Genomic DNA, 15,457 nt, shown 5'->3' with positions numbered 1-15,457 from the left:
CCAGGGCCCACATCAGGACTATCTTGTGTGTGCACTGGAGGAAAGACTATGTTGGGGAGATGCCTTTGTTTCCAGGACAGCTAAGAAAAAGGGAGACTTTTGAGAGGTGGGCTGTTTTGCCCGTTTTATTTCCCCCCAGCAGGTAACCCGAGCATGCGAGCACACAGGGGCTCTGCAGCACAGGCACAGCAGCCATCTCTTAAGCAGCAGGTTACTTTCCGTAAACCTGGGTTATCATCTGGACCGGCAGCCATTTGGAATGAAGAGTCGAATCTCTGCTGCCCGCTGCCGCGTGGCAGGCACACGCCAGCAACCCCGGGACAGGCCTGCTGTGGAGGCTCCCGGTGAACGCGAGCTGGCACACACAGAGGTCTATCCTCTTCCCATCGCCTGCAACTCATGTTGCAAGCTGAACTTGTTGGGTTTGCCACTCAAAACACAAAGCTTCCTCTGTATCTCCTGAGGTATGTTTAAAAAAAGCAGCAAGGCCATTCACACATGGTTCATGTTCTTATTGTTTGCTTGAGCGTTTCTGATGTGTTGGGGGGAAGAAAAGACCCCTGATGTACGAAGTTGGGCTTAACTCCCCAGAGCCCAACTCTCCCAAGGAAACTCACTGCTTCAGGGTACTTTACCTTCGTGTGGGACTGGGTCTGGATGGAGCCGTATTCATATTTCTTCTTTCCGCTGCCTTATTAATATCTGAAAAGAATAATCAACCCATCTGTTCAATGCTACGGAATAAAAACAATATCATCAGCACATTTCAAATGAAAGCAACAACAAAAAAACTACAATGACAACCAGATGGTGTAAGAAAATCCATTCAGCAGACACACTGTCACTTGGGCAATTTTTATTAAGTTACGGCAGTACATTGTTATGGCTTGGTGAGGAACGTCCCTCAGTTTTCTAGTGAACACATAATTCATGTAAAACGGATTATTATTATCAATGCTTTAACACTCCGCCAAGCTCTAACACTTGCCCCCTCCAAAAGGGAAAAAGGTTGTCTTCTAAACTCTTGGAGAGCCAGCTGTTAAGATTCTTTTTTGAGGGTAGAAGAGTGGGCGGAAGGTAAGGAAGGGGAGAGAGTGTTAAAAAAAAAAAAACGGAAAAAAAAGAGCAACGGCAAATAATTCCATTTTATGTTAAAAAGAGCTGGACCCCATTGTCTTAAAACCTCCAATATTCCATGAAGCAGGGCCTCCTTTTAGTGTGCCTTGTATTGTATTCCATTGGACAGAATCTTCCAGAATGAGATGTAGGAAAGAAATGGATTAATTTGTTTTTAAACGAAGTATACGACATGTTAACATTCACAACCGTCACAGGTAAGTACCTAAGAATAAGAACTGGCATTTGGTATAGTAGGATTGGGTAATAAAAACACTCCTCATAAGAAGTTTTCATTAGAGAAGCCTGGCATACACAACTAGGTAAGGCAGAACAGTGGAACCGTACAAAACTTACAGAAAAGCTAAGCTGTGAAGTTAAAGCCTGCTTGCTGAAGACAAAACAAACCAGCTTTGTAAAAACTGCAGTGAATACAAAGATACCCTATACAAATAAGAATTGAAGTATCTAAAGAAATGTGATCATCTATGCCCAAAGATAACACGAGATCATTTTATATGCCTTAAAGATACATAAATGCATTAAAAATTTCATACTTCAGTTGAGAGAAATAAAACTGCTTCCTGCTGCAGTGCAGTTTTGTTCCCCTTGTTCCGTATTAAGCAAATGATATTGTATCTAATGACATTAAATAGTATTAAGTACTCACATAATTAGAGTGCTTTAAAATAGTAATTATGTATTTAAAAAACTCCAACCCGAGTCCTATCACGTGAAAGACCACAGTAACACCACCAAAACAACTTAACAGGTCTGGTACAGACTTTCCCCTGCTACGTTGTCAACTTTTGAGTACCTGTTCAAGTGATAACGATCTTTAATTCCATTTTAAGTCAGAAGTCTTTCTAAGATGCCTAGGAGAAGAATGGCTTTTGACAAAACTGCAAGTTACATAAATCTAAATAGTCAGAGAAGCGTATTTTAAGTTGCCTCTTACCTTTTCAATTAAGCAGACACAAGCTATAATCCCTCTATTTTTAAACAATCAGGAAATAGTTTGTATGTGGGACTTGGCCAGTCATATCTGACCATGGCTTTGGTACTTACTGCACATGGCACTTTCACAATTTACAATCCTTACAGTTCACTACCATCTGAAGTACATATTGTATAATGACAGGCCCTATAGGAAATATCTAGTTCTTTTATATGTAATTGTGTATATCAATTCGTGTTTAGAAGGGCCTACTGACCTAATCTGCTCACTTACTTTGTCCTGCTGTCTAGTATAGGGTGACTACGATTCATAGAGAATTGTGATGTCCTTGATTATTCAAGTAATGTTCCAAGTGTCTGTGGAATACACTGGGGGTGGTGGTAGTGCAAAGATTTCTTTCACGTAAGTACCATATTTTCCAGCAGGACTCCATTTATTATTATATGGTCTTGTGAATAAAGAACACTCATCTCACCACTTGACTTGACCCGGCTAACATTTAGCTGAGAGTACAGAACATATGGTATTACTTGAATTAGTAAATTTCTATTAATACTATGTAATTTGCCCTCATCATATGAAAAGGACTATTACACTGTCTAATTCTATCCAGTTCTGTGAGGGCCTACGCATAGGGCTGGGGAGACCAAAGTAGTCATCTATTATGTACCTTTGGATCACAACTGCTTCTAGTTAGTTAGAATGGAGGAGGTAAATAGTTGACTTTGAAGTTGGTGAAATTTTCTGGCAATTATTTGAAAGATTATTTAAAAATTCAAGATTGTAGCTTTAAACCATTTTGATTGCAATTTGCCTCTTAGTATCCAGTTTCATTGAGTAGTCCAGAACAATTGTAGCATTCGATGGTGTGACTTATGTGTCTGCTGCAAGAAAGAAAACTCTCAGACCATTTTCTTAAGTTTAGGGGTTAGCAAATTTTTAGTGTGGTACATCAAATGTTTGTTTGTTCACCCCTATTTAAGAATTCCTTAAACCTCCATCATGGGTGAGACATGGAGAAAATGAGACCTGGACATTTTTGACAGTGTCACTGCCATCCAAGAGGACGGCTCAGAGTAAGATAGGGCTTGGGGGTTTTTAGTGAGTTATGAAAACAAAACAGTCATCACCGCCAATCCCCATAAACAACAAAATCCTAACATATGTGCACACAGAACTTTTAAAAATCCTATGAGTTCAGAGATACAAGAATAGAGAAGCCACCACAAGTACAAATAACTTCAGGGAGCTGATCACAGTATAGCAAAGATTTAGAGTCAAGAAAAATCCTTGCCCCATCCCAATTTTTTGTCACACCATCACATCAATTGAAAACACATCAATTGGAGGGTCATTTGAACAAGTTTCTCTTTGAAAATGCAAATATTGGGACTTGTAAAGGGGGCTTTTGCATGAATTAGTTGAGTAAGATTATTTTCTTCCTAAATCCTTACAGAAATACATAATCCACACCAAGGAAATAGAAACAATATTAATGTAAAGGAGAAGGGATAAAAGATGGGAAGACAATTTGAGGAACTTTCTGAACATCGGGTGACCCATAATTGGGGAGAATTCAATCAAGAGGGTAGTGGCAACTTGGGAGTCTCCAAGGAGAGGTGGAATGCCTCCTGTGGATGGAAGAAAAGAACTGGTACTTCTCTCTCCCGCTGTATGTTATCCCAGCACAAAGGCAGTCTCTAAGTGTCTCTTCCATCTCAGCTTGGTTGGCGCTTCCATATTTTGTTAGTCATACGAGCAGTGTGAATACCATTCAAAATCACCATCATCGTGAGGTGCCTAACCTTGGCCCGAATAGCTATAATTTGCAAGTGGTCTTCTGAAAACAGTTAAAAGCACTTCTCAAATAAGGATTTTTAGACAAGGAAAACAGCACCAACTGAAGGGATTTACATAAAAGGAAAACAATGGAAAATCATCTAGAAAACATGATGTTATACAAGAAGTGGCAGAGCTGTCTTAAATCATAAAAGAATGGGGTAAAGAACTCCTAAAGAAAGACACAATGCCTAATCCACAATTTTACTTTAGACTAATATGCCAAACAAAGTTCTCACAATGGTCCTTGGATAATGCTATAAATAAATATGAATGCTTCATTCACAGTACCGAGAACTACTTTCTTCTATCTTTTTAACTGTACCATCATAAAATAACTCTCTTTACCTTAAAACCAATTTTTTTAGACTCCAGGCTATCGCAATGGAAAACAATGAGGGCTATTCTGAACAAGTGCAGCATGAGCCACAGCACTTAGTGACAGAATCACCATTGGCTGTTGAAAGAATCCAGAAGCCAGTACAATTTCAATAAGTGCTTACAAATGAAATAAAACTCTCCAAAAGGCTTAGCTGAAAAACAACTAACAATCAGGTATTATATTGGAAATAAATAATGAGAAAGATGAGACTTGGAAAATCATACTGACAAGAGAGTGGCTATCACACATTAAACTCCCAAAATTGGGAGGGGAAAAGAACAGGACTTCTCACTTAAACTATATTTATTTATTTATTTAATTATTTTCAGTGTACGTTTTAGTTTCTAACTAAATTTAACTAATTTAGTTAAATTAGTTTCAGGTGCACAAGACAAAGTAATACTTAGACGTTTATCATTTATATCCCTCACACTGTGTGGACCCCCTCCCCCCATCCACTATCCCTCTGACATCTCACCCAGCCATTACATTTCCACTGTCTCTATTCCTAATGTTGTACTCCGCTTCTTGTAAGTATATACATACAAATATATACATATATATATATAAAATTATAGTTGGCATTCATTATTGTTCAGCTTCAGATGCAGTGATCAGGCATCTACAGCATCCCTGAGTTAAACTATATTTATGAAGATGACTTTGATGGTATTGTAACATCAGGGACACTGTAACAAGTTATACTGTAACTAGTCAGGGACAAGAGAATGCTCTGCTTTAACCTTTAAGCTCACTTTGAAAACTACGCGTTCCCTCATATTTGATCATGTTTCATTCTAATTAAAATAATTATTATACTTTTAACTGTATGAGGATATTATTCCTGGGAACGGAAATGGGAGAAACAATAGCTTACATATACAGAATGCTTACTCTGTCCCAGAGCCTGTACTAAGAACATTTACGTGCATTCTCTCATTCAATCCTTTGTACAACTCTTGGAGTTAAGTACTGTTATGATCTCTATTTTGCAAATGAGGAAACCTTGAGGTTTGGAGAAACTGACTTATGTGAGGTCCCTCAATGATCAGGAGGCAGAGCTAGGACTCTAACCCAGGTTTGTCTGACACCAGAGTGCTTAAACATTGTGTTATGCTGCCTCCAGCAGGGAGTGCAAAGCCAGTTTGCATTTTAAACACACTTGCTAGGTACTCCCTGATGAAATACTGATGGAACCTGGAAAAGGCCCACTCTGTGCTAGTCACTGATGGTTCAAGTGCCCCAGACACCCAAGAGGGTAGGACCTACCTATTCAATTACTACTTCAATTTCTATCACCTCAAATGTTTCTTGCTTTTGCTACTGACATTCAACTCTTCAGACAAAAATTCTCTTATCAAAATTTTATTTCCTGCACTTTTTACTTCTTTTGAGGAAAAAGCAGTTGGTTGGTATTAGCAAATATGAGTTCTAGTCCTACTTGGGAAGAGGGGAGGATTGGATTTAGTCAAGTCACTTGACTTATCTGAACCTGATAACATGAATATTTTACCTGGGTTAGTTATGCTGATTCAAGGAGAATATCAGCTAAGAGAAAAAAACCTCACTAATTTGGATTCACAAAGTTGAGTTCATCTAAATTAGTAAAAAAGGCTGAGCTACAAAAATGTAAAATACAGGTTTATTTAAAACAGGTAAAATTTCAATAAAATTGTACAAGTGGAGATCCTTCGAGAACTAAATCAATGAACTCGAAAAGGATTGTTATAATCAGTACAAGTACTTGTGTGCCTACTGTGGACTGAGCCTTAGACATATGGCAATAACAAGGCTGAAGTCTCTGCCTTAAAGGAGTTCACTGTTCAATAAAGGAAAGAGGCACATGTACACAGAAAATCACAACATAATCTAAAGTGGGATTATGGGAGAGATAATGAAGGCCTAACAATGAGCATGTGTGCATGGCAGCGGAGAGGAGCAGGCCAGACAGGAGGAGACTGGGAAGAAAGGGGGCAGGGAGGAGGTAGAGGAGGAAGGGAAGGCCTAAAAGGAACATTTAAACTGGGTCCTCAGGGATGAGTAGTTTACCAGAAAGAGAGAAGTCATTCCAGCACATGCAGAAGTAAAGGAATGGTGTGCAGGATGTAAGTTAGAAATACTATAAGGAAGTTGGATGTAGGGAATGGGAGGGTCGTAGCAGGAAAAGAGAGAGGAACTACAGAGGCAAACCTGAGTTAGACTAGATCGCAAAAATCTTTGCTATGGAAAAGGAAGAAATTGGTGGCAAGAGGGCCTGGCTCTGAACTGATCTACAATAAATAGTCTCAGTGAAGCCAAATAATGAAGCCTTACCGTATGTGTATTATCCAAAAAAGGGAGGAAGGAGTATTTAAACCTAAGACATTTAAAATACTGCCCGTTATAACGTTCTTTAAGGATCACTGGTTCGACACTGCAGAAAACAGGTAAGAGAAAGTAATGAAAAGGTTATGATTTTACCTTCGGTAAAGGGATAGACAATGAACTGATGGCCAGAGGAGTCAGTAATGAACAGCCAGCAATCTATTAGTTCAATTCACTGTTCAGAAAGAAACAGACAACCAGCCACCCTTCCTTATTTTTTCTTGTATTTTTCTTTTTAAAATTTAATTGTAGTTAAAAAAAACACAATGTATCATCTTAATCATTTTTAAACATATTCAGTAGTGTTAAATAGATTCACATTGTGAAACAGACCTTCAGAACTTTTCCATCTTGCAAAACTAACCCTCTACACCCATTAAACAACTCCCCATTTCCCTGTCATTTATATGTATGTTCTTTCTAGTCTCACATCACATTCCTTTAATGAAGATATACCAGCACCACCTAAGATGGTTAAAAAATCAGATTCCCAGGCCCTGTCTCAAATGTTCAGAATCTGAGGATGAGGCCTAGAGATCTGTATTTTAGCAAGTTTCTCAGGTGATTCTTGGCAGGTATTTGGGAACTAATACTCTATAATGTATTTATCCCTCTAGTTGTATACATCACAGGTACTTAGGTCTTCTCTTCAGAAATCTCGCTAAACTCCTGTGTTCAAGGGGAAACAACTTATAAACACAATCTGTTACCAAAAAAATATCACAATGGCTAAAATCTGTTAAAGTTTAATCCTGGAAAATGACACAGAAAGCATAATCACATGGTTATCTCTGAAGGAAGTGGAATCATGAACCCAAGTTTCCATAGTGCAGAAGGTAGTAATAATATTCAATTATAAGGTCAGTCCGCCCCCCCCCGCCCCCCGCCCCCCCCCCAGAGGAGTGGGCAGTGCACCAGTTCGCTTCAATTTCATTTGATCATTTAAAAAGTATCCTGAAAAAATTTCTTTTTCCAATTATGTATTTGTTTAAAATGGCAGGAAACATATTAACCACAGAGCTCGCCACTTTTCGATAGCATGTTAGCCACTTCTCTGGCTAATAAAGGGCAAACTGTCAACTAAGGTTCTCTCTACATTCTGCAAACTAGACCTGTCAGTATTTTGCCGGCAGGGGCTACAACTCCCGCTTCTTCTGAGGCGTTTTGTTTTCGTATCTACATGCAAAAAGAGCAAAAGAGCCACACATATAATTTCACATCCACACCATTCAGAGCAAATCTAAATTTAATAAGCAGACCATGGAATCTTGGTAGGTCTGCTTTCTTTGTTCTCACGAAGGTGAAAGCATCCTACTGAATGGAAGGAATTGAAAAACGCCACAGATACTCTAACTATTCCTATTATCTTTAGTTCCAATTATGAAGCCAGAAACATTTTATAAAGTTAACCTCTTGCTTAATTAAAATGAATCCATTAAGTAAACACAACCATAAACCAGTTGTCAATTCCTATTAGTAACCTGGGATGTGAATAGACTAGTCCTAGAATCTGCTTCAACCTCTAGTTCCAGTGAAAACTCATTTTCTAACCTCCTAAATCAGGGGTTCTCAAACTTTAATGTACATAAACACCACAGGGGTGGGTTTTAAAAGGCAGATTCCCTGGCCCCCACCTCCAGAGACCAGTCAGTTGGGAGTGGGGGTTAGGAAGCTGCATTTATGGATCCGTATTTCCAACAAGCTGTTCCAGTGACTGATGCCATCCTAATGTAAGTTCCCCAAAGGCTGCAAAAGGTTCGGCTACACATTTATAATCTTGAATTTCAAAACTGAACGAAATCATGTTTTCCCTACTTTTTCTTTTGGATATCAAAAATAATATTTGAAGAGATTAAAAGTAAACTTCCTGTATCATCTCTGACCCTAAATACATGTTATTACTATCTCAATCTCCAACTGCATAATTAAGTATACTCATTTAAAGCTGAATTACTTATAATTTAAAGTTCTCTAAACCTTGCCCACTAGCTGCAGGGCCAACCAAATCTTCAGCAATTCAATCATTCCACATCCAAAACAGGGGCCCACTCAAGATATTTTAGAGCTAAAGTTGTACGACACTCTGCTTTTTAACTGTTCTCTAATGCAACTTAAGTTGCCTTGACCCTTGCCTAATGTTGGTCTTTATATAGGTCAACAATAATGTTTTGAACATGAAAAAAGGGAAAAGAGTCTTATGGTCTGGAAAGTTTTGATTCTTTGAGGGGAATTATTTTCTTAACATAAAAGTAATTGGTCCACTTGCCTATTTAGCTCTTATTTTTTTAGTGATAGGATAAAGAATGAAAATGACCATCCTATAAATATTCATATCTGGTGGTAATAAAACCACTATTTAAAAAGCAGCAGGCATGCTGGTATTATATATTTAGCTGTCAGTGTACTTCATATTTCCCTAATGTGCTGCTGCTTCAGACAGTGGCCTCACCCCGTTCCTTTCATTAATGCCTATCATTAACGAGAGTAACATAGAGGGTCATTGCCCTTTTAACTTCTTGACAGTCAACTCTGTCAACGTCTTGATAGTTTAACTCTGCTTAAGCTGAATAGTCTAGACAGATGTCTATGCTGTTTACAGGACAAATCTCTTGGCACAAAAAGCTAACTAAGCTTTAAAAGCACTTGTCTTAAAGATACACAGTAATCGTTAGTAAATCACAAGATACAGAAAGGAAACAATATAGCACAAAGAGTAGTAGGTTTTGGGGAATACTGGTATTTCAATGTTCATAGTGAGATATGCACCATGTTTTCCTCTCTTGGCCATCTATCTACATTACACATGTTTAGCATGTTAAAGCCTTTGAGAAGTTCTGGAATAAGGACACCGCTTTACCCTCAGACTGTCCCAATTTTGTTTGATGTTGAAATCTCTGATCTTCAGTAATGTCTTGAATACGTTCTACTACATATGTGATTTGACCAAGAAATCTAACCTCCTTGAGCCATTATTTCCTCCCATGCAAAAAAGATAATACCAGTCTACTTCATCTCACAAGATGACACCCAGGAGAAAATGAGTTGGTATTTGGTAAACCATATGCGCGGCTGGTTAAATGTTATTGTTACCACTAAGCGTAATAGTGAGTTTAGACATTTCATTCTTCATGGGAATAAAAAAAAATAGCTCAAGGGAATAAGATATTAAATATATTTTCTCCAAATGTTTTTTTTATTCTTAAAAGCACAACTAAATTTCAGTAATTCATTCTCACAGTCGTAACAAGCCATACAAGGTACTGCCATCTGCAGGCCATAGAGACAGAAGGCTTGCAATGGTTATTTAAAATGAAGTTTCAAGCCATCAGGCGCTTTTCCTCATTAGACTTCTTAAGCCTTTCCAAAAGATGTTTATTCTTAACTTTTGAGCACTGGTAGATGAGGCTCCAATTTGCTGAAGTTTTGCAACGGACTCCTGAGTAAAACAAATTCTCATTTCTCCTCTCCACAGGACTGCTGTTGAGAAACTGGAAGACCAATTACCTTAACCTTAATGTAAATTCTACGTGGTGCTTCTATCAAAGTAATCCCAAAGAATATACATTCTTTCATATAGCCGCTGATGAAAAAAACCCTTGAATGGCCTGAGCCTTTTCAGTTCACTTCCAGCGAATTAAAGTAGATGTGCCCGCTCACGCATAAAAAGAGAGCTGGTGAACAGATGAGAAGCAGAGCGCACTGGACTGTTAGCCCACCAGTAAGTCCACTGGTCAAGGCCCCCTTTAAGCACGTGGCGTCCAAGGGGGCGGGGGGTCCCGGGCCGCCCGCAACGAGAAAAGTTCCTTCCACTTAAATGCGGTTTCTCCAGGAGAACCGCTGTTTCTACGCCGTACGGGGACAGATTTTGCCAGAGGTTTCAAAGACTATCTGGAGGGTGACAGCTGAGCTAAAAGCGAGGCAAAGAACCCGCAATGAAGGGAGAAACGAAGGCTGGCAAACAGCCAAGGGACCGCCAATGCCCGCAAGGCACAGTTGGGGCTTTACTGGTTGGAAAACAAACAAAAAAAACATCCACAAGCAAGTGAGTTTCCCCCCCGAGACCGAGTCCCACAGCCAACGTCAGATCCCGAGTCGTCAGACCCCCAACTGCGCCGGCAGCCTTGGCGGAAACAGCTTCGTCCGAGCTGCCGGGTCCCTAACCCCCCGCTCCCGCGGCCCTCGGGGCTGTCGTGGGCGCGCCGGCGACGGGACCCGGTTACCACGAGGAGGCTCGTGGCATCCATGGTCCCCAAGACGCGGGGCATTTCGCGGCCCCTGCTTCGCCTCGGGGGACGAGGGCGCGGAGGCCGGAGGGCCCCTGAGCCCCACGCGCGCAGGGCAGCGCGTGCCCAGGCGTGGAAGGCACAACAACTCGAGGAGGAACCAGGACGCACTGTTTCGTTTCACGAACAGGACTTTATTTGTGCAGGAGCATTGGAAACGTCACCGGCTGCCGGGACACGGTCTGCGGTGCGCGTTTCCCCCTCCGGCAAACGTAGGAGAGGAAGGAGGGAGAAAAGCGTTTAAAGGGGGGAAAAGGACCACGTGGTAGGTAACGGCAGCGCAGGCGGTGCTCGGACCCTACGGGCGCAGCGCGCGCCCGCAACGCGGGGAACGCCGCCCTGAGAGCAGCCCCGGCCGGCCGCCGGGGGTCCGCCGCTAACTTCCGGGGGGCCCTCGGCACCGCTCCGTCCCCGTCCTCGGGGCGCGGGGCCCGCGCTCGGTCCGCCGCACGGCGCGGGGCTCCCTCACGGGGAGAAGGGGCGCGGGGCGTGCGGCCCTCCCCTACCGCGGAGCCTGCAGGGCGACTGCCCGCGACCTGCGCCGGGGGGAGGCTGCGGGCGGCGCCGCGGGCCCCGACCCCCCACCGGCCGCCCGGAACGGCCGGCCTGCGCCTGACAGGAGCCAGGAGGCCGCGCCCCGCCCCGGGCATGCGCAGCGCCGCGCGCACCCGGACAGAGCCCAGGCCGCGGCCGCGCGTCGAGCGGGCCCTCCCGCCTCGGCGTCCCCATCGGGCCCGCGTCCACCTCAACCGCCGGCCCGCCAGACCCACGCCTCGGCGGGCGGCCACCGCGTCCCGGCACTCACCGCTACCAGCGCGGCGGGCTCCCGGCCGCTCCTTCGCCTCAGTCCCGCCGCCGCCGCCTCAGCCCACCTGCCCGCCGTAGGACAAAGGCGCCACCAACCGACCGGCGCGGGCACGAGGCAATGGCGGTCAGGGCGGAGAGTGGGGGCAGAGGGCGCGCACGCAGCGGCAGGCGCGGCAATGTCGCAAGAGCGCGCAGGTTTACGGCAGGGCTGAGTTGGGGGTGTCGATCTCCTTAGCGATGAGGGTGGGAAAGTGGCTCCCCGGCGGCGGTTGAGAACGCCAGGGGTTGCCTAGCAACGGCGTCTCGGCTGGGGTTGCGTCCCAAGGCCGAGGCTCCCTCCCCAAAGGGCTTTGCCTTTCTCCTAATTTTCAGAGCGTCTCCCTTTCTCTCTGCGAAAATAGATCATTTAAAACCTAAATACTTCGATTTAGTCTAGCATGGAAACAACCCGAAAACTCTTAGAAGAGTTTATATATATATATATATATACACACACACATATATACACATATATATACACACATATATACACATATAAATATATACACATATATATTTTATATATACACACATATATACACATATACACATATTTTATATATATACACATATATATACATATATACACATATATACATATATACATGTGTACACATATATACACATATATATACACATATATACACATATAAATATATACACATATATATTTTATATATATACACATATATACACATATACACATATATTTTATAAGTTTATAGATATACATATATATTTCATATATGAGTATATATATGTGTATATATTCCTGTAACCTCCGATCACAAGGAACAAAGAGAGCAGAGAGGTAGAGAAAATGTTTTATTTAAATGTACATTTAAATAGGCTATGCAGTAGGTACCCTATTAGTTTCACTGACAAGAGGGAAAAGGCTTCGGTGATATAGTCACAGGTTCTTCTTGAGTTATTTATTTTTCTTGGAACATTCAATGTCAAAAATAAATTTCCCAGAATGTAAATGTTGACTGTGAAGCATGTAAAATGTTGTCTTGTTAATTTAACCTACAGAATATATTAGTCACAGGGAATGGAATGTGCTCACACAATTGTAAATACACTACCACAGCTAGTGCTAAATGAATCAGGTAGTCTCTCTTATTAGTTAGGAAATAAATGCCTCAGACCCCATGAGGTCTAGTTTTTCTCCTTGTGAACTGTGCGTGCCAAGTAAAAATGGTGGCTGTAGAATTTGAACACCAGAGGAAGTCAGATTTCTTTGACATCCATTCACTCCTTCACTCATTGAATGGAATGTTTATCATACACCTACTAGGTGGCCCTCTGATTTATTTTAGACTTACTTGCTAAGCACTATCCTGAGCAAATGCAGACCCATCTCTGCTATCTTGGAGACTGCTGTCTAGTAGAGAGATAGAATTAGGTGAATAATCAAATTCAAGTGTGTAATTGCAAACAGGTAAATACTTGAAGGAAAGAAACAGGGATGTACTCTATTGTGCACAGTGTGTCCAGTGCCTATGGGAAGATACACTTGGCCTTCAGATGCTTATCACAATTCATCATGGCACCTGGAAAAATGGAAGCTGAGTGGTTTTTTCCACCTCTGCTGAGAGAGCTCCTCGAGGCAGATAGGGACTTCTGCTCCCAGAGATTTTTTTCCTTTACTTTCCTCCAGGTTGTTCACTCACTTTCAGTGAGAATTTTCAGGATTTTGTGGATTCATCTGCTTTCCTGGTATACCTTTGTGGGGCAGGTTAAGAATCACACTTGACTCAGTTCAGAATCCTCTGTTTCTTTCCTTGGTTATCCCCTATTTGATGATAATGCCATAAAATTGTACCCTTTTTGTCATTTGGTTGAATTAATTGTCTTAATTTTTGATATCTTTTAATTTATTATTATTTTTTTTGGTTAGACACACAGAGACAGAGATTCTGTGACCCAATTTCATCTTGCTATTTTTACCCATCCAGAAGTTTCACATGATCACTTACTCTTCACAACAACCCCATGAGACAGATATACCCTGTTTCCATGAAAATAAGACCTAGCCAGACAATCAGCTCTAATGCGTCTTTTGGAGCAAAAATTAATATAAGACCCAGTATTACATTATATTATACTGGGTCTTATAGTAAAATAAGACTGGGTCTTATATTAACTTTTGCTCCAAAAGACGCATTAGAGCTGATTGTCTGGCTAGTTCTTATTTTTGGGGAAACACGGTAATTTATAAACTTTAGAAATTCCTTCACATTTTAAACATATATTAAAATACATAAAATATTATACATACCTTTATACTCACCACTAAGGCGCTCCTCCCATCTTCTTCCCTTTCCTTCCCAGAAATAATCACTCTCCTGAACTACATTCCCATGTATATTTTGTTATATCTATATATCTCTATCTATATATCTCTATCTATATTTATATCATTTCCCCAATCTGTATACTATAGTTTAAAGTATTTAGATATACTTTATGTATCCTTTCACAACTTGCTTTTATCTTTTTAACTGTATTAAGTTTTCAATATTTAACCGTGTTGCAACATATAATTAGTTTAATGGTTCTAAAGTGTGGTCCCTGGACCAGTAAGCAGCATCAATAACACCTGAGAACTTGTTAGGACTGCAAAAGTTTGGCCCCACCCAAAACCCATTGAAGCAGAAACTGGAGGGGGTAGGACCCAGCAATTTGTCCTTTACCGAGCTGTCCTGGTGATTCTCTGATGCACCATTAAGTTTGAGAACTATGGCTCTAATTTATTCATTTTATTTGCTGTATAGTATTTTCTTGTATGAATCAGCCACAGTTTATGTATCTGTACTAGGGAATAGTTCGATTTTTTTTTCTATTACAAAGAGTACTGCACTGCACATTTTAGTACATATCTCCTTGGGTACACATGCCAGAGTTTTCTAGGATACACACTTAGGAGTAGAACTGCTGATTTTGTAGTATATCACATCTTGAACTTAAGGACGTTTAGCCAGATTGTTCTGCAAAGGAGTATTAATGTATACTCCTTCCAGCAATGTATAAGTACCATTTCTAGGTATCCTTGCCAATTTGGATATTTTCAGACTTTATTCGTTTATTTATTTTTGCTAATGACTATAAGTATGCAATGATATCTTTGTTGTTTTAGTTTTAATTTTCCTGAATTTAAGTGACATTGAGCATCTTTTCTTAGAGGCTATTCAGGTTTCTTCCTTTATGAATTACCTGTTGATATTTCTAGACCATTTTTTTCTATTGGGTTTATTTATGTTTTTCTTGTTGATCCGTAGAAATTGTTTACACATTCTGGATACTGGAAATAGAGTGAGGTCTTCTCTCTGGTTAGTTGTTTTACTTCTTTAATGGTGTCTTGTCATTCAAAATTTTTAAATTTTAATGTATTCATATGTTTCAATCTTTTCCTTTATGATTTATAGCATTCTGTGTCTTGTTTAAGAATTCCTTCCTTTTCCTAATGTCGTATAGATATTCTCCTTGGTAAATACTATTACTGTGTCCATTTTACAAGTGAATCAGTTGAGGCACAGAGAGCTTATATGATTTGCCCACGGTCACAGAGCACTGGAGGTGAATGACTTGGGCTCTTGATGCTTGGGTTGCATTGCACTCCACAGTTTAGGGACTTTTTTCCATCCTGTTCTGCCACTTGTCTCATGA

General features: G+C 40.9%; 1 protein-coding gene across 4 annotated transcripts in view; it reads right to left on the bottom strand.

The window, feature by feature from the left end:
• Positions 1-11,874, bottom strand: part of NCOA5 (nuclear receptor coactivator 5) — a 28,513-nt gene extending 16,639 nt beyond the window's left edge. For 2 of the 4 annotated variants that reach the window (XM_081034671.1, XM_081034669.1), the window contains exons 1-2: positions 11,748-11,874; positions 636-702 (exon numbers count right to left, since the gene is read on the bottom strand). In XM_081034671.1, coding sequence (XP_080890797.1) covers positions 636-673 — 38 coding nt within the window. In that variant the 5' untranslated portion in view covers positions 674-702; positions 11,748-11,874. The remainder of the gene's footprint in view (positions 1-635; positions 703-11,747) is intronic. The other 2 variants (XM_081034670.1, XM_081034672.1) reach the window with 2 other exon arrangements.
• Between the last annotated feature and the right edge of the window lie 3,583 nt (positions 11,875-15,457).

The sequence above is a fragment of the Rhinolophus hipposideros genome, assembly GCF_964194185.1.
Source record: "Rhinolophus hipposideros genome assembly, chromosome: 22".
Classification (NCBI taxonomy): Eukaryota; Metazoa; Chordata; class Mammalia; order Chiroptera; family Rhinolophidae; genus Rhinolophus; species Rhinolophus hipposideros.
Note: the sequence above shows the minus strand (reverse complement) of the source record. Positions and strands in the feature narration are given on the sequence as shown.